The sequence below is a fragment of the Fundulus heteroclitus genome, unplaced genomic scaffold (genome assembly GCF_011125445.2).
Source record: "Fundulus heteroclitus isolate FHET01 unplaced genomic scaffold, MU-UCD_Fhet_4.1 scaffold_39, whole genome shotgun sequence".
NCBI classification, from domain to species: domain Eukaryota; kingdom Metazoa; phylum Chordata; class Actinopteri; order Cyprinodontiformes; family Fundulidae; genus Fundulus; species Fundulus heteroclitus.
In genome coordinates, this window is record NW_023396803.1 from 2917704 (window position 1) to 2937822 (window position 20119).

Sequence of the window (20119 nt, forward strand, 5' to 3'; positions counted from 1 at the left end):
AGAAACAGTCTGGACTTTTTACTCAACTGCTCATAAACTTTTATAAAGATAAAATCTTTCCCAAAGCTGTGAGGGCTATCGCCCCTTGCTGATAATAAATAAACTAACAGCCTAGTTCATAGGCTGTTACATGTTACAAACTGTTTCCACGTCCTGACTTGATGAGAGTTATTTACACTGGCTCTCACATGCTAATGTCTATTAGCACACTTCAGTTTCTCAGGTAATGTCTGTTTGGACATCCAGGCAAATTGCACAGGTCTGAAACTTGAAAGTCTAAATTTATTGCACAGTCTTTTCCTGTGTGCACGAGTGAATCAAATGATGGAACATTCCTGTGATACACTCATACAACTGCACAATAATCTATGTCGTCTGTAAAGGGACTGCTGTCTGACCTTTTGACTGCGAAAATTAGCCTTATTAGATGCTAAGGATTATTTGCATGCTTTAAACTTGTTGGCCAAGGCAATCAACTCATTTATGGACAACAGGTTTGGAAAGATTATGTCTTGTTGTGCCTGTCTGTTATTTATAATCTGTGGGCATTCTGAGATGGTGTCTGTATCATTAAAGATTTCAGTATGGTAACACATAATGACAATATTGGAACATTTCTTTTCATATGAAAATTTATAATGTCATATTTTGACTTGACTATTTTGACTTTGTCATTCAATTATGCATGTTAAATTGGTCGGTTTTACAAGACACCTTTACGACAGCATTTTTTATTTACAGGCACTTTTATTTTAGATTATTTAATGAAAATAACAGAGAAAGTTGTGGTATGTGTGAATAGACAGATGTGTTTCTTACCCTGTAATAATCTGTGCTGTAAATGTCTCTGGACATGCCAAAGTCTCCTATTTTCACCAGAAGGCCATTCCCCACCAAGCAATTTCTTGTTGCAAGATCACGGTGGACAAAGTGTTGGGATGCCAAGTAGATCATCCCACCTGCGATTTGACTCGCTATGTGAAGCATCTGGGACAAACCCAGCTCCCCGTTGGTCTGAAGAGGAAGCCCGTCAACCAGGATTGTGGCATCTGGTCCATGGGCTCTGAGAAGACAGTGTCAGGTTTAAATACCCTGGTGTATGTTTGGTTCTTACTTTACTGAATACTTTTGAAGCACTGATCAAATGTATTGGTTTCACAGAAACTGTCTCAGAATTTGTAGAACATTTTTAGAAGGTAATACAAATCTATAAATTTTGTAAAATGCCCAGATACTCTAAATATGTATTTATTTTAAGCAAATCAACAAAAAGATTCCTCTTACATTCAAATAAAAAATTGTCCATAGTGATATTAGGTTTTTGATTAATTCACATTATCATGTAATACCTATGGGTTTTCAAACCAAAACCAAATAGAACAAAAACCATGTGAATATGTTATGGACTTACAAAGAGGAAGATTCTAGTTTTTCAGTTTATTTATTTTCAAAGACAGAAAAGAGTAAATATCTAATAAAAATAATTTGTTGCAACCCTACTCTTAAAGGGACCCATGATTACTTGAACATGTTGGGCTTAATATAATGTTGTCATATTCCTATTAACTTAAAAATTGCTGTTTGTGATACGTAAAAAATTTAATTACTTCAAAAAACTGTATATCCTTTCTTATGTTTTTCATTCATGGAGGTCGCAATTTTTTCACCTGGGCAATGTATGCTTGGATTGATGACCCGGTTAGGTCCTACAGGACTGGGACCTACAGCCTTAACACAGGAAGGTTAACATTACCCAAGTTTACAATGCAACACGATATTGCTGTTGGCTGTAATTTCAAAACAAAATCCAACAAAAAAAGTGAAGTGAGTCTTCATCGCTTTCAATTCAATTCCATTTTATTTATATAGCGCCAATTCATGACACATGTCATCTCAAGGCACTTTACAAAGTCAAATTCAATCAGATTATACAGATTGGTCAAAAAGTTTCCTATCTAAGGAAACCCAGTAGATTGCGACAAGTCTTGACGAGCAGCATTCACTCCTCATGAAAGGGCATAGAGCCACAGGGAGAGTGGAAAGAAAAACCACCCAAACCACCCGGGAAGGAAAAACCTCCAGCAGAACCGGGCTCAGTATGAACGGTCATCTGCCTCGACCCACTGGGGGTTACAGAAGACAGAGCAGAGACACAACAAGAGAGACAAAAAAGCACAGAAGCACACATTGATCTAGTAATCTGTTCTACATTAGATGGTAGTAGCGGGTGAGCCGTCTTCTCTGGATGATGTCACAGTTAACAGAACGCCAGACCAGGTGTACTTACTATGAATAAAAAAGATGAAATAACAACAAGCAATGCCAATTGGAGAACAGTAGGAGAATTCAGCAGAGTGAGAGAAATAGACCCTGATGTCCTCCAGCAGCCTAAGCCTATAGCAGCATAACTATAGAGGTAGCTCAGAGTAACATGAGCCACTCTGACTAGAAGCTTTGTCACAAAGGAAAGTTTTAAGATTAGTCTTAAAAGTAGACGGGGTGTCTGCCTCACGGACCAAAACTGGGAGTTGGTTCCACAGGAGAGGAGCCTGATAGCTAAAGGATCTGCCTCCCATTCTACTTTTAGAGACTCTAGGAACCACCAGCAGACCTGCAGTCTGAGAGCGAAGTGCTCTGTTAGGAACATACGGGGTAATCAGAGCTCTGATATATGATGGAGCTTGATTATTAAGGGCTTTATACGTTAGAAGGAGAATTTTAAATTCTATTCTTGATTTAACAGGAAGCCAATGAAGGGAAGCTAAAATTGGAGAAATATGATCTCTCTTGTTGATTTTCATTTTACCCAATGAAAAAAAAGAAGCGCGCAATGGGGAAAGCCGTTGGAAGAACCCATCTTCTGAAGGACCCGCATTTGTGCTCTCAATACTTCTCTCCTGAAGACTTTGTATCATTAACTGATTTGATTGACTTTGTTGGTATATTTTTACCAACAATCATTCAATTAATAAAAATAAAAAAACTTTAAAAGAACCTTGCATATGTGCAAAGGACCCCCTGATTATAACCTTGATTCTTTTTATTCATTTATTTACAACAGAATTAGCACTTTTCTTAGTGGGACATGTTTTTGCCAAAGTTTCAAGAATCTGTGTATTATTATTATTATTATTATTATTATTATTATTATTATTATTATTATTATAGTTTTTACCCATTTCAACATGCTCCTGTTCAAGCTGAAAAGATTTAGCATTACTCATTTGATTGGACGGAGCAAATGCTAAAGGACATGGCATACGTCATTTACCCAGAATGCATTGCAGTGTAAACAACATGGCAACGTCCGTGTATCAATATTTCCTTTAAATTTATAAAAGCTTAAACAGCTTGCACTATTTTTACTGTATTGTTTTTACATCTAAAATAGATATTTCTCAAATAAAGTCTATTGTTACATGTAATTGTGGATCCCTTTAAATCCAGATATGCAGCTTACAGAAGACTTCTTTTTCACAACCCGTTCTTGTGGGTTGACCACCCACAGCGCTTTGGGTGGTCAACATGACTGGAAAAGCGCTATATAAGTTCAGTCCATTTACCATTTACCATTTACCATTTTGTGCAGATCATTCAGTGTTACTGTCAGACACTTGACTATTTCTGTCTCCATAGTTTCATATTTTCTTTACTGTGTCATTTAGGATACATGTTGTATTATAAATATTGTATTGATGCTGTCACACAACATTAGACTAAGGATGTGCTCTTTTAAATAAAAACTGGAACTTTTTATTTTTTATGCCATGTTTTTTATATTTCTGTTTTTCTATTCTTGTTTCAACTTGAATTGTACAGGATGAATGTAGAATGAGTTTTGAAAAGGTTACCCTAACCCTAATGACCTGGCATTTTAACAGGGGTCTTTGAACCCCTGTTTCAATCATCTCATTCCAGCATTATAAAAAAGAATACATTGCTATGATTTTGTCTTTTTTAGTGGCTAAACTGTGATGTAATGACATGTTGGAAACCATGAGGTTACTTCTCACTTAAATACATGGTCAAAAAAATTAAAGATATTGAGATTGAGTGAAATTGCAATATAATGTAAAGAATATTTGAAGTTAGTAGCACCTACCTGAGAAACTTATTAAGATCTCCATGTTTCATGTACTCAAAAACCATGATAAGAGGGTCTCCATCCACACACACGCCGTAAAACTTGACTATGTGCTCATGCTGGAGGTTGGTCAGAAGCTCTGCCTCATGCTGGAAATCCTTCCTGGCTGCAAGTGTTGGGTCCTTTAGAGTCTGGAAGCAGTAGGAGACATGAAATATTTAAAATATTGAATATGATGGTGAATATTTAGAGGTTTAAACTTAAGCACATTCGTCTTACCTTCACAGCGACCAGCATTTTATCCTTGGTTGGGCTTAAGTTGTAACATTCAGCCAGGAAGACCTTCCCAAAGGCACCTTCACCAAGCTCCCTCTTCAAAATAATATCCCGACGTTTAATATGTTGAACATCTGAGACAGAACGATAGAAAGAAATTGAGTAAGAATTTAAAAAATTTGTTTTTTGACATAATTGGTTTATAATGTCAGATTGATTTTCCTGATTTGGCTGTCTCTTTAATTAAAGCCATTTTAAAATGGAATTGTTCATGATTTTATAAATTTACAAAAAAATAATAAATAAACAAGCACTAAAGTGCTTAAAATAAATATGCCAGTTGGAAGTAATTTACCAGACATACAGATCAGTCCAGAGTGGCTCGCTTTTTTTTAATGAAAGTAGGCTGACAGAAAGAGGGGTGGAAGAGGGGGAGAGATATGCGGCAAAGGACCGCTGGTCAGATTTGAACCCGGGTCGACCGCGTCCAGGACTAAGGCCTCCGTATATGGGTCGCGCTACCTGCTGCGCCACCAGCAAGCCCAACGCCAACCTTTTTGAAATTGAGAGCTACTTCATTGGTACTGTGCCATCCGAAGGGCTTCCTGTATTGACCTTTTTTTATTTATTTCTTTATTTCAGAAACACAAGTATACAATAAATGACAATATATGTCCTGGTAACATGAATAATTAACAAAAAACAGTCTTAAAAAGGGTGTATTGGCAAAAGCAATGAGTTTATAATGCCCACCCTCCAAAACCCTTTGAACTAAAGCTCACCTTAACTTCATGTAATATGAACATGTTTTTAATGCTTTTAAATCTTTGTAAATACAAGTATGATTAAAATGAAGGGTTATGCTATTTTCGAACAGGCTTGAGGGCACCACATGTGGTCCTGGGGGCCACCTGGTGCCTACGGGCACCATGTTGGTGACCCCTGAACTAGACCATCAAAAATATCCACCAAAGGGCAAAGGTGGAGGCATCACAAGTGAAATGAATATGATTTCTCCAAGTGTCCAACAGTCTATCATATCAGTTAATGATACAGACTTTTGAATTGTTTTACTTTCACCATACATGTTAATATATTTTTAATTTAATTTTTTTTGCTGAACCTAAGTCAAGCCTCAATGACTGCATGAATTCTAATAACTGAATGTAATTTTCTCTGGTCCCCTGCCTGATCTGACCAGTGATGACATGTTTAGCCGCACGTCATCATTCAACCGCTGGTTGTCTAGGTGGTGTCCTGAAAACGACGTGGGCTACATTGATAACTGGAGAACTTTCTGGGTAAAACCTGGTCTGATCCGGAGAGACGGCATCCATCCCACTTTGGATGGTGCAGCTCTTCTTTCTAGGAATCTGGCTGGATTTATTAGTTCTCCTAAATGCTGACAACCCAGAGTCCAGACCAGGAAGTGGAATCATAGTTGTAGAAGCCAATATGTACAAAGTCTATATAAGAAAGGAAATGATGTGTGTATGGTTGTGTGTTTCACCCGAAAGGAAAATCGGTTTTGACCGCTTGGCCGGGAAATGCTGTCACCACACAGCTGGCCGTTTGTATTATCTTTCGTTATAAGCAAGCAAAAAAGGAGAAATAAATCGGCTTTTAACTGCAAGAACAGCGTCTGGAAATTTCCTGTTTTCCACCTCACCCCGGCAAATACGCAAATACACTTAAAAACACTCCAGGGGCTTTAAGCATCGGCTTAGCCCCTACAGTAGTTTAACACACTTCTCTGCAGCTTCTGTACTGTTACCCACCCATTATCCCATTGAGACGGTGTCTTTCCCACGGCCAAATCTTAACAGATCAAAAACTGATCTAAAAGGAACAAATCATAAAAATCTAATACAAATCCATACGGCTCACCTTGAACCAAAAAATAAATCAATTAAATTTGGTATATTAAATATAAGGTCTCTCCCTCCAAAGACTTTGTTAGTTAATGAATTGATTTCTGATAATCAGATTGATTTATCAATCTGATTATCAGGCTACCTGGCTACAAGAGGACTACGTTAGTATAAATGAGTCAACTCCCTCCAATTATTCAAATTTCCACATTCCCAGATCTGTGGGAAGAGGAGGAGGAGGGGCAACCATCATTCAGTCTGATTTATTAATTAGTCCTAGGCCAATTAATAACTACAGTTCTTTTGAACATTTAACCCTCAGTTTCCCACATCCAAACGGCAAAGCAATAAAACCTCTTCTGTTTGTTGTTTTGTATCGTCCACCAGGCCCTTACACTCAGTTTTTGGATCAGTTGTCAGACTTCTTATCTGATTTGGTGATAAACACTGACAAGGTTATTGTAGTGGGTGATTTTAACATCCACGTTGACACAGAATGTGATAACCTTAGTGTAGCCTTTAAAACTATCCTAGATTCAATTGGTTTTGCTCAAAATGTACATAAACCGACATATTCCTGTCTTCATACTTTTTACTTTGCACTAACATATGGCATTAATTGCAAATAATTAATAGTATTTTCTTACAACCCTGTCCTATTTGGCCATTTTTAACAACCTTTGAGTTCAACTTAACTAAGACCCCCCCACCACAAAAAAAAAAAAGGTTTCATTAAAGCAGATGTTTATCAGATAATGCTATATCAGACTTAGAGGTCTGTCCTCCGCATCACAGAAATGCCAAGCAGATGGCAGCAATTGCTCATTCACAAATTGATGCCTTTGTTAATGGTGTTACTTGCTCATTGCCGTTCTGCATTAGACAACGTAGTCCCCTTGAAAAAGAAGGTGATTATTCGCAGGAAGCTGGATCTCTGGGCTAATTTAGACCTGCGTTCTTTGAAACACAACGTTAGGAAGTTGGAGGGAAAATCTAGAGGAATCTTACCTAATCTGGAAAATCAGTCTACTGCTGTATAAAAAGACCCACAGAGTTAGAGCAGCATATTTTGCTGCCTCAGCCAACCTATCCCTACAAGAAACCTCTTGTCTTGTCTCATGTGCCCTTCTGCCTTGACACTCCCAGTTCCTCTGTGGTCAGCCTGCTGGACTCAGAATCTCTGCTCATGTTCATTTCTCACTTATCTTCTACACTTCATCATAGGTTCAGGTCTGTCACTGCCTGCAACTCCGGGTCTGTGTGATCCTGCCTGCAAATTCTGTCTTAATTCTGCCTGCCATCTCACCTGCACCTGCTACTACTTTGTTTGGATGTGTAGTTGGAGCAAGGAGTGTGACGTGAAAGATGGATAAAATGCGACATGACCGTTCAGACTGCGGATGCTTTGAAAAATATCTGATATGTATCCTAATTAGGACCATATATGGAAGTGGCACAAGTTGGATTTTTTTTAGGTGAAAAGATCAGAATTGGAAAAATATTATATGGGTCGCATATGGGCCAAAAGATCAGATTTGAGTTGCACTTCCCTGCAGTGTGAACATAGCCTAAGTTAAATTTCTTAAAGTGAAAGTCAAAGGCCTGGTTCACACTGCAGGAAAACATGAGCCAAATCTGATTTTCTGCGGGTCAAGTGACCAGGTCAGATGTTCAGCACACCCCTTCGCTACTGGCTGCTAGACTTCCTCACCAACAGACCTCAGACGGTCCGGGTCGGGCAGAACACCTCAGATGTCATCACCCTCAGCACGGGCTCCCCTCAGGGCTGCGTCCTGAGCCCCCTGCTGTTCACTATGATGACTCATGACTGCGTCCCCAGGTTCACCACCAATCACATCGTGAAGTTTGCTGACGACACAACGGTGGTGGGCCTGATCAGAGACGACAACCACCAGGACTACAGAGAGGAGGTGGAGCAGCTGGTGGGCTGGTGCAGAGAAAACAGCCTGATCCGGAACATGGAGAAGACAAAGGAGATCATCGTCGACTTCAGGAAGAACCAGCCTCACCACGCTCCACTGCTCATCAACAGCTCAGCTGTGGAGGTGGTCAGCAGCACCAAGTTCCTGGGGGTGCACATCACGGACAACCTCACCTGGTCTGTGAACACCACGTCACTGGTGAAGAGGGCACAGAAACAACTGTACTTCCTGAGGAGGATGAGGAGAGCCCACCTGCCCCCGCCCATCCTCACGACCTTCTACAGAAGCACCATAGAGAGCATTGTGACCAGCTGTCTCTCTGTGTGGTGTGGAGGCTGCAGTGCCTCCGACTGGAAGAATGTGAGGAGAGTGGTGAGGACAGCAGAAGGGATCATCGGGGCTCCTCTTCCCTCCATTAAGGACATTTCATCTCAGCGCTGCGTGTCCCGAGCCCATAACATCATCAGGGACCCCTCACACCCCCACCATGGACTGTTCTCCCTGCTGCCCTCTGGGAAGAGGTTCCGCAGCATCCGCTGCAGGACCACCAGGTTACACAAAAGCTTTTTCCCTGTTGCCATCAGACTGTTGAACTGCTGAACTCTAAACTGGACTCTGCATCACACATGCACAGAACTGAACCATATAGCAATTTTGTATGATTATTTTGCACTACCAACATTGCTGAACTTTTATAACCCATTTAAATTTTAAAGTACACAACTAAATGTTTACTGCATTTTGCACCATTATTATTTTGCACTACCAACATTGAACTTTTCAAACTAATGCCTTTTTTGCACCATTATCTTTGTACTATAAACATGGTTGAATATTCTTCTGCACACTGTTTTTTCTCCTGCATTGTTACATTCTTATCACTCCTGCACTCTATATTGTAATGTTATTTTATTTCAGTTGCAATCTCATTACATTGTCGTAAACTGTATGCAATGAAATTTCGTTTTGTATTCATACTGTGCATTCAAAATAACAATAAATTTTGTCTAAGTCTAAGTCTTTTGTGAGGTCATTTTGGAGCTGCAAACAGTTCATACTGAAGTCAGATATCAGATATCAGAATCAGAAATACTTTAATAATCCCAGAGGGAAATGACAGCTATAGGCAGTGTTTTAAAAGTAATGGAAATGAGCTTGCAAAAAACCAATGTTTTCTTTTGCCATTCATGTTCTATAGCTCTTCCCATATTCAGTTATTAGTTTTGCTCTTTGGGTTTTGCCATAAGGTTCACATCTTCATGTTTTAGATTTGGAAGATGTTTTTCTTTGCTATTTTTGCCTTTGAGTTAATTCTTGCATTAATTTTTACTTGGAGTCTTGTGTTTGTGTTTGTTGGTCAGATTATGTCCTTGTATTTCTGTTCAGCTCCATTCATGTTTATTTCAGTCTGTCACTCTCTAACCATAGCCCCAGCAAATTTACCTCAATCCAGCTGTTCTGTGCTTATTATCCTGTATCTGTGTCACCTGGGACTTTGCATTTTTATACCTGCCTCCCACAGTCTGTCTCTGCCAGACCATCAGAAAGCCGTTGTGTGAGTTAACCTTCCAGCATTCCTTGTCTAATTGCCTGTTTTGAGCCTAACCTCAGGTTTTTGGATTCTCCCTGTTTGCTTTGCCCTTGCTGTACACTTCATCAGCTTAATGATTCTGGACATGGCCTTGGACTGTTTTGATCATGATTCCAGGCTAGCCCATTGTGCTGGTCTGCTTTCTCCTAACTGTCATCTCCTGCTGTGAGTAGTCTGCTATACTCTATACATTATCCTCGACATGCCTGTTTAAAAAAAAAAAAATAAATAAATTCTTATATACTTTTAAGCATAAATCTGTGTCCAGCTCGAATATCGAGTTCCAGTCGTACAAGCTTCACAGTAGCATAAGTCAAGTGGAAAGTTTTTGTGTCTCAAGTGTGACTAAAGTCCAAATCTCAAACTCGAGTTTCAAGATCAACTTACTCTTAAGACTGTATGTATGTTTTCTGACTAGAAATGATCTACAAATAAACATCACCAGAAACTTGGCTCCTTCTAGATGCCATTACTCACAGGTGGTTGGTTTGGTGCAGTTGTGTCCATGTCTAAAGTACTGTGGGTTCTCTATAATAGGGATCCTGGACATTCCAATCACCACAGAATCTAACCCAACATCCAAAGCACAGGGGCTTATAACGCCATGGTTGACATGGTGGAGGGGACTGGCAGAGTTTTCTTCCCCACTCATCACTGTTCCTGGGCCTGGAAAGCAAGAGAAAGGAATACTTTAATTTAGTATTGAACTAATAGCTATAACAAGACAACAAAATCAGCAGCCACTCTTTATTATTTGCAGTTAAACCCACCTCTGAGGAAAATAATTTTTTTAATACTTTTAATGTACTGTTTACATGAAAGAAAGCATGAAGAGCAACCCATGTATTCACACCATTGACAAGGATTAAGTGAGGAGAATTACAAAATACAAATGTTTCAAAGTTCAGAAAATCTGTTCCAACAAATTCAATTTCTACATTTTTATTTCCTCTTACATCTTCACTACCTGTGTCAAATTTATGGATTTACGGCTTGGTTTGTTCTTTTTTTACGTCTCGGCATTGCGCTACAACAGAATATAACATTAAAGCTACATAGTTTGTCTTTCAATCAAGAATCTTTACTGTCATGAAATATTGTCTAAAAATAATATAAGTGTGTGAGACTGACTCAGAATTCACGCAGATTCACACATAACATGCAGACATAGACAAGACATAATGTTCAAATCATTGAATACACTGACAACACTTCCTGGGAAGCTGAAAGTGTGCAAATAATCCTTAGCATCGGATAAGATTTAGATGTTTGAGTCAGAAAAGACAGATAGCAGTCACTTTACAGAATTATGTAAATCACTGATCACAAATGCTCCCTGAGAAGTTGAGAAGGGTGCAAATAGTCATTAGCAAAAATGTCATTAAAAAGTGCAGATGGTTCACAATTAGATCAATAACCTGTGAAACCAGCAGCATGTTCAGTGTCAAGTGTCAGTGTTCAGTGTCAACCACTGCTCACTAACAAGAGTTGAGCAATTATGCCAATGATTATCACTGTCTGAGAAAAATGAACAGCATTAACTAAAGCTGTTGAAAACAGTTAAGCAGTTATCAGCCAATTTAAAGGAATACATTCGGTAGTGTGGGGTAAAGACATCCTTGTAATGGTGTTATGCCATCGCGCTATGGCAAAATTCAGAGTGAATTTTGAACAACGTGTGACATGGGGAAGGAATCAAACTGCCCTGCTGCAGCTACAGCCCTCACAATAGAGATTCCCAGTTGCTACAAAACCTTTGCTCCCATAGGACAATCACTTTTCAGTCTTCACATCTTCTGCCTGGGACAGCTGGAGGAGAGCGTGGCTGGAACCAGACCAGCCACCATGCGGTCCTCACAAGGCCCAAATGCCCACAAGCTGCACAGAACAGGCCAGCTGTGAAACTCATCTCCCCCTGCATCAATGGAGTGACAAAAAGGGGGGGGGGGGGATTATCGTCCTCTGCGTCGGAGGACCCAACTGAGTTCGGAGATTCATCGACCAGAATCAGAAGCTGAGCTGCAGTCTAACTTCTGCGCAACCAGCCGCTCAATTAAAGTTTGTTTATTTTTGTCAGCTGTTGCAGGAAAGCGGACACGAGCCGACGCGGATCGGTCGCCTTCCCTCACCAAACGAGCTGAGAGTGAAAAGGAGCTGAAATGGCAACCGGGTCAGAGACTGCATGCAGGATCTGAGAGCTGCCTGCTCCGACCACGTTTCAGCTAGCTCATGGCCGCATGTCTACTGCTGCTACTCCTTTCGGCAGCGGGCTGCTCTCTTCCTTGGATGGCCAGAGTGAACCGAACTCACAGGAGACACCGACAGGTCTGGCAGGATCGAGGCAGGGAGACTTACATGGTTTGTGTGAAAAGTTTTGGTGTGATGCGGTTACATTGTGTTTTTAAATGATCACCACTTTTATGTTTTGTCTTTTGTGTCTTTTGCATGTAAATAGTTCCTTAGCTTAGCTTCTTTTTATCTTCATTTTGCTTAGTAGTTCTAGTTAAGTTTCACTAGCCTAGTAGAGAGGATTTGTTGATTGAAATATAGTCTCAATTCAGATAAACAGCATTCTATAGTGATGTTCTCTGGATGTTCACTTTATTTCTGTTATTAAATTTGTCACTCCTTTATTCTATGTGTGTGCGGAGTTTGCTGTTAAAAGATCGCCAGTGTTCAAATCATTCCTTTCAACCATTGTCCTGATATCAGCTCAAGAGCTGATATTTACCAGACAATACCAAACAGACAGTTATTTATTAAAAAACTTTTAAACAGTGTATAACAATACACAACAACGGGATTGTCTGAGAGCAAAGAGCAAAGTCACTGAAGGTTTATGTGCAACTGTGTTGCAGCAGGAATGACAACACACATACCTGACTAGCAACATATAAGTTCCTGACACTACTCTAAAACAAAGAAAGTTAGCAGTACTCAACACTAAACAGATCCTTTTGAATAAGGGCTTGGCAGTGTAACAAAGATATCATATGCTGTTTTTTTGTTTTGTTTTTGGTTGTTTTGCAGAACAATCACAGTTCCGGAAGAAAGATGATGATTATCATGATTTTGATCAGATTTAGCCAAGATATCAGGAAAGGGATTGTGAACCTCCACAATGTTGATTTATCCTTGAGTACAATTTCCAGATGTGTGAAGGTTCCATGTTCATACATAGAAAATTACTTTATATGCAAGTATAAATAACATGAAAATGTGCCGCCATCATACTGTTCAGGGAGCAGAATGCGTTTTGGTGTGAAATTTGTGTGGCATTACCAGAACAAAACCTTGTTAAGATGTCATGGACGGATCCAAAGTATGCCTTGCCACTGCAGCTGTGATCCCAGTTGGAAGCTTTGATTAAGAAAATATACTCCACCTCTCGCCCATTGACAGCTGGAGATAGGCACCAGCACCCCTCACAACCCCAACAGGGATAAGCGTGTAGGAAAATGGATGGATGGACCTATGACCTAAGATTTATGATTATCAGATGTGACCACCTGTGACATGTGACCTATGATTTATGACATGCAACCCTTAGGTTGTGACATGGTATTTATGACTTGTGACCAATGACTGTCTTAATGATGACCAGATGCTAGAAGGCGTGTTGAGACAATGGTCCTTATATTTAGCACATTACAGGCTTTAACCATATAATGACCACCAAACTCTGCAGACTTACACATGCATTTAGGATCTTACCCTTTAGTCATTTTGTTCTCTATAATTAAATTTTGCTATATTTAGAAATAGTACAATGTCATTATTCTTTCATATGAAAGAATCAGACTTTCTTTCAAGCTGTTATCAATATTGACGTTTTAACCATAACGTATACTTCACACATTTAAATAACTGCTTCAAGAATAGGTTTAAATTCTGTCTGTACCATTTGAACATCTCCTGATAGCGACCATCATGGAGATTACCGTATTTTTTGGACTATAACACGCTGTGGTATATAAGTTGCATCAGTCAAAAAATGCGTCATACAGAGGAAAAAACATATATAAGTCACACCGGACTATAAATCGCACCAAACTATACACATGTATTTAGACATTTGTTTCACACAGTCCAAGACTAAAAACTGACATTTATTCTGGTAAGCCAATTTATTAAATTGCATAGCAGCATCTACAACCGGACATAGAACATACCTGGGAGGACGAATGCGGTAAGTTAGCAACTTCAACCAGCAAAGTCTTATCCAGCACATTTCAGCGTAAGGGCCATTACACTGATGATTAAACCAAACTGATCTTGGTGTTATTTTCAACCAAGACATGTCAGTTAAATCCCATATTAAACAGGTTTCCAGAGTTTCCTTTTTTCACCTCAGGAATATCGGCAAAATTAGAAACATTCTGTCCAGGGGTGATGCTGAAAAACTAGTCCATGCATTTGTTACTTCAAGGCTGGACTATTGTAATTCTTTACTATCAGGAAGTCCACAAAATGCTGCGGCAAGAGTTCTGATGAAAATCAATAAGAGGGATCATATTTCTCCAATTTTAGCTTCCCTTCATGGGCTTCCTGTTAAATCAAGAATAGAATTTAAAATTCTCCTTCTAACGTATAAAGCCCTTAATAATCAAGCTCCATCATATATCAGAGCTCTGATTACCCCGTATGTTCCTAACAGAGCACTTCGCTCTCAGACTGCAGGTCTGCTGCTGGTTCCTAGAGTCTCTAAAAGTAGAATGGGAGGCAGATCCTTTAGCTATCAGGCTCCTCTCCTGTGGAACCAACTCCCAGTTTTGGTCCGTGAGGCAGACACCCCGTCTACTTTTAAGACTAATCTTAAAACTTTCCTTTGTGACAAAGCCCAGTTCTGCTGGAGGTTTTTCCTTCCCGCTAATGGGGAGTTTTTCTTTCCACTGTCGCTTCATGCTTGCAAAAAAAAAGCATTGCAAATATGATTATTGGCAATGACACAGTGCCAATAAAGTAGCTCTTGGTGACCCTTGGCTTAGTGGTTAGCCGTTGTAGCTCCATTGCTCTTGCCATAGACTTTGAACATGGCTGAGAGTCACAAGAAGCGAACCGCATTCATGTTTATGAGAAGAAGAGGAAGGACTGAGTAGAAAGAATTAAGATCAAAGTGGATTTGGGAGATTTTTTTCATGTAATCTCCCTGAAGAGCAGAAGAGCGAGGTAAGATGGTTTTGCGCATGTGCAATTATTCAAAAAGGGACTTGGGGAAACTTCCCGAAAAATCGCTGACCCCAGCTTTGAGTCAAAAATAGAACTTAAAATTCTCCTTTTTGCATATAAAGCCCTTAATAATCATTCAACATCACACATCAGAGGCCTGATTGCCCAATACTTTACTAGACTGCATGTCGACTGATGGTTCCTAGAGTATCTAAATGTAGAAAGTACCCCTGAATCATTTCTTCTGTGTTTTTTTTAGTGTAAGCTCTGTGTTCTCTAACACCCAGTCGGTCAAGGCAGATGGCACACTGAGCCTGGTTCTGCTGGAGGATTTGTCCTATAAAAGCAGAGCTTTTCTCTCCACCGTCGCTACATGCATGCTCGGTATGAGTGATTGGTACAGACCAAATGGTGTACAGAAGCACACACTGAACTCACATTGAGATCTCTCAAAGAGAGGAATATGTCCGTAAGGGGTGTTTATATGATTCTAAAATATATGTGTTGTGTATGTGAACATCTTGACCAATCATAAACCAGTCCATGTTTGTTGTCAGCCATTGGCTCCATCAGTTGTTTTGTTGGTGCTTTCCAGATGTTTCCAAAAAGCCATTATACAAAGTTATTCCTATCTGTCAGCATGACCCAAAAGGAAGCATGGTATCTATCAAACACATAAAGAATTAATGTTATGTCAAAACAGTATAATAACAATTATTTTTTCCCCGCTACACTTTTAACACAAATGTTTTTGAGTTTTTTTTTTAGTTGAGTTTGGTAACACTCACTCATCTAAAGCAAGAAAAGGTTAGTCTAATTTAATTTCTTAAACACAATAAATTTTGGTGTCTTGTTATTCAGTATAGGTAAATATTTGTCTTGAGCAATGCCAAAGAAAGACCATCACTAAATTTAAAATGAAATATGTTCCGTATTGTACAGTTAATAAAATCAATATTGTATTAAAACGGTCAAAAATTGCTTTTGCTATTCTTTCTATTGACAGACACAATTGCTGAACTTCATCATATAACATGCAATTAGACTGAGAAATGTGTTTCGTCCTTACCTTTAATGATGAGTTTGGATCGTCGTCCATACTTGTTTATCAGAACAAAAAGAAACACGAGGATTACACAGACAAACACCGCCAAGCCTACTGCCATGGAGACCTGCAGGAGGGGTCAAGTAGTTTGTTGGTGAGTCAAATCTAGAACAATTATTACATCTTTAATGTATTCAAATACAGTATACTTGACATCTGCACTCCATGTTCTGCACTAATATGCTCAAGTAAGTGACTATGATTAAAAGTTGTTTTTTATTGGACACTTCCCATCCCAATTTCTTTTGTTTTAACTGATTTAATAATAATATGGCCAAAGTGAGTCAAAGTTCATGTGACGACAGATAACAGGTGAGAGTCGTTTGTAAAAAACAACAGGCATATTTCACATAATTCTTTGTTAGTGCCTCAATTTTTGTACTCGTTATACTAATTATATGCTACAGACAAGTGGCACCTGAGGTTATCCACTAACTTCTAAATATTACTTTTAGAAATAAATATCCAACATTTGTATGACCCGTTGGTCAAAATGTCTAAGCCTTGTTTCCTTGCCTTTTGAAAAAGATTAAAAACAAATCAAACGTGTGAGGCAATACTCCAGCGACTCACCCCAAAAGGATCTTGTAAAGGTTTGTGTGGCTCCGCAGTTGGAGTTACTAGGAAGAAAGGCAAAGTTTATGGTAAACAGGTTTTGCAAGAACACTAAAAAGAAATAATTTAAATAATTTCCCTCTGGGATTATTAAAGTATTTCTGATTCTGGAGAACAAATTGTCATTATCTCCAGGTGTCTGATTTTGGATAGGCGTTTTAGTTCCTGGATTGTGCCTCCTTTGGTTCATTATACTTTAGGGTTAGTATTGTATTAGTGTTGATTAGTTAATGATTCTGCTTTTAGTTTATTCTATATCATTTTATATCATGGTCTGTTAGATTTCTTTGTTTCCTCCGTGTTTGTCCTGTCTATGATCTTCCCTCAGCTCTCTGCGCTCCATGCCTTCTTTCCTCACTTCCCCTGTCTATAAACTTCCTCCCATTCTAATGGTATTCACCTTCCATTTGTTGATTCCTCTGTTATGCTACCTCAGATTCATCATTCAGCTCATAGTTCTTTCTCTATGTCCAGCGCTTCACTGTTCAATTGTTTCTTTAAAATTAAATATTCTCAAATCACTATGGGTCCCCTGAGTTACTGTCTTCAGTTTGGTCCAGCTGCCAGCTTCCAGAACATAACACCAATAGAGTTGGACCAAGATAGAGCTGCGTTCATCTTTATACATTCAAATGCCATGGCTGGAGGGAACCCCGGAGATCCTAATCTGGCAAGTCAGATTGATAATATATGTACCACTCTCGGTTTAGTTCTACACTTCATCAGTCCTGATGGGCCTGTTGCCATCAACTCCGTTTGGGGAAAGGAACATTCGACCGATCACGATATCATGTATGTTAAAAATGCTCAATATGCTTCTTGCTGTTCCCCCTTCCAGTATGAAATCATGAATTGTGACAAAACAGACGTGATAGCAGTAGCTACACATGTGTTCCCCTGTGTGTAGAAGAGGTGGATAGGAGGCAGGACAGAGTGGAATTGTCACCCTGATGTATAAGAAATGGGAGGAACAGCTGAAACAAAAAAACGACATAACGTCCAAACTACAGCACAGACGATGTCTAAAAAAATGTAGGAAGTATGTGCATTAATCGCGCAATAAAAAAATGTATGTAGTTAAAAGAAAACTGCATTAACATGTATTTATTTGTCAACTTTGAAAGCCCTAGGTTTTTTTCAATGTTCGACTTACCATGCCACCTTTCATTCATGAACTCATAACTTTGTTAAAGTATCACCTGTAGTGTGCCTTTTTTAACTACACAATTACATACTGGGTTCATGGAAGGGGCAAGCGGTTTACCACAGGAATGACTGGGGAGATGTCCATTTTTCTCTTGAGCAAATTTTGGTCCCCCACCCAGGCAGCCATGGTGCCCTACGTGCCGTATGTGACACAGGTGGGCAGAGCGTCGCCACTGGTAGGACGGAGTAGGAAATGGACAGATGGATTGAGGCCTCAGCTGCAGTGATTCTTCCACTTCCCTAGTCTGTGACAGAAAAGCTATTACCTTCTAGTGGTTCAGCACCTTTGGAAGCAATCACCTACCCCTCTTGGACAACATTTAGGCACACTTATTTAGCCTGAATGACATTGTGATATCCTTCCTGTATATCCTGGTCAAGTAGATCAGAGAGTCTATGTCTTGCCCCTTCAGAAGCCAAAAAGTTTGATCAAGTCCACATTTAACAAACCAGGAATATGTCACGTCAGTCAAAATTTGATCCAAATGGCCAGAAAGAATAGCAGAAGTGAGAAAGAGGAAGAAGCACTGAATTTTACAAACTGACTGTTCACAGTCAATTTCATAACCATGGCAGACTGAGATTTAACATTATTTTCATTTTTCAAAGCAGTCTTTGATAGGTCAGAACACAATGTAAAAGAGGTGTCAGTTTAGAAAATAATAATTTATCAGATTTTATTTACAAAACTGCACTCTGCTATGCAGTTGATGGAAAAATATTTACTGGGATTAAGCTATCGAAAACATCTCATAGTTGCCAAGCAACATTTAGCATCTTTCCATTGATATCTTGAATATTTGTCTTTGGTGATGAGCTCCAAGCAGGGTTGGGCCAAGACATGAGCAAACTAAGCCGCTGTGCAGCTTCCTTTCTATGTAGCTTAGACAGTTTTGAAATTGGTGCCTAAACACTACAATAGGATTCATGAAAATGTACTTACCATAATCGTAATCTGAATCCATTGAAGAAGCAAATAGGGAAGACAAATGCAAACTGTAAGGCAATGTACAAACAATACAAATATTCAAATATTTATAGTAGAAAAATTAACATAAACGATAATATATAAAAAGGGTTGTTCTGTCCAACTACCATACAAAAATATTATATATTATGTCCTCTTCCAGATATGTGAGTGGTTCAATACTACAAACTATTGAACCACTACAAACCTAAGTGGAGGTTGGGGAGAGCATGTGATTCATTCACATGAACTGCCACAATGCCAGTTTCCAATGTCTTTTCCAAGTGAGACCATCTTCACCTTGAAAGCTGGTTCACTTAAGATGACTTAAGTGAACCAGCAGGCAGAAGTAACAAAAGGTGTCACAGTTAGAAAACTGGTGTGGCAGTGATAGTGGGTCAAAAAGCAGATCAGCAGAGCTGATTGAATATTATGGAGTGTTTCTGTGTAATCTGACCCAATCTGTATAATATGATTGAACTTGATTTTGTAAAGTGCCTTGAGATGACATGTTTCATGATTTGGCGCTATATAAATAAATTGAATTGAATTGAATTGAGTTTCTCTTCATTTCATATTTGAGATTTTTACTGTAGATTCTAATTGTTTGATATACAATATTTACCTTTTTTTTTTCTTGCTTTGATTCTGCCTCCAAATTGCATCTGCCGTCTATTAACATTTTGGTCCTCACAATACAATTAATGATACATATTGCAGCACAATATTATCCTAGTTATTTATGACAGCATTGGAAAAAAAGGGGATCTTGAAAAACCCTAAAAAAAACTTTAATTACCACCAGAGAAACACATTCCCATAAGCTGAATAGTTCTTTCTAATGTCTGGAGAAGTAGCCAATCATTACTTACACTGAATATAAAAGGGATACAATTATTAAACATATTAGGTTATAATTCCACTAGACATAAGCTCTCGATATTTTGACAGTCACATCTTACCAGAAGGGGGCATTTCAAGGAAGTGTCCATACACTGTCCTGTTGACCACACCCAGATAGTTGATTGCTTCCAAGGTATAGTTGCCATTATTATAGTGCGTTGGGTTTTTAAAAAGAAGGCACCCCTCTATGTCATCACGGAAAACAGCCATATCAGGTCGAATGTACTCACTGTGGAAAATTTCCTGAAAGGGTAGAATAGAATTGAATAGATTAGAATGGAATACAAATAGCGTAATGTCAGGCTAATGGAGGCACACACATACACATAAAAAGAGCAATAATAATAATAATAATGATAATACTAGATAAGACTGAATGTACAGTAAGG

The 20119-nt window shown here is 39.0% G+C and overlaps 1 protein-coding gene across 1 annotated transcript in view; it reads right to left on the reverse strand.

The window, feature by feature from the left end:
• The window catches only part of LOC105918256 (NT-3 growth factor receptor), an 80962-nt gene that overhangs the window by 3711 nt on the left and 57132 nt on the right, over positions 1-20119 (reverse strand). The window contains exons 9-16 of the mRNA XM_012853307.3: positions 19790-19973; positions 18804-18815; positions 16613-16659; positions 16004-16106; positions 10243-10431; positions 4364-4494; positions 4103-4275; positions 820-1063 (exon numbers count right to left, since the gene is read on the reverse strand). Of these exons, the coding sequence (XP_012708761.2) occupies positions 820-1063; positions 4103-4275; positions 4364-4494; positions 10243-10431; positions 16004-16106; positions 16613-16659; positions 18804-18815; positions 19790-19973 (1083 nt within the window). The remainder of the gene's footprint in view (positions 1-819; positions 1064-4102; positions 4276-4363; positions 4495-10242; positions 10432-16003; positions 16107-16612; positions 16660-18803; positions 18816-19789; positions 19974-20119) is intronic.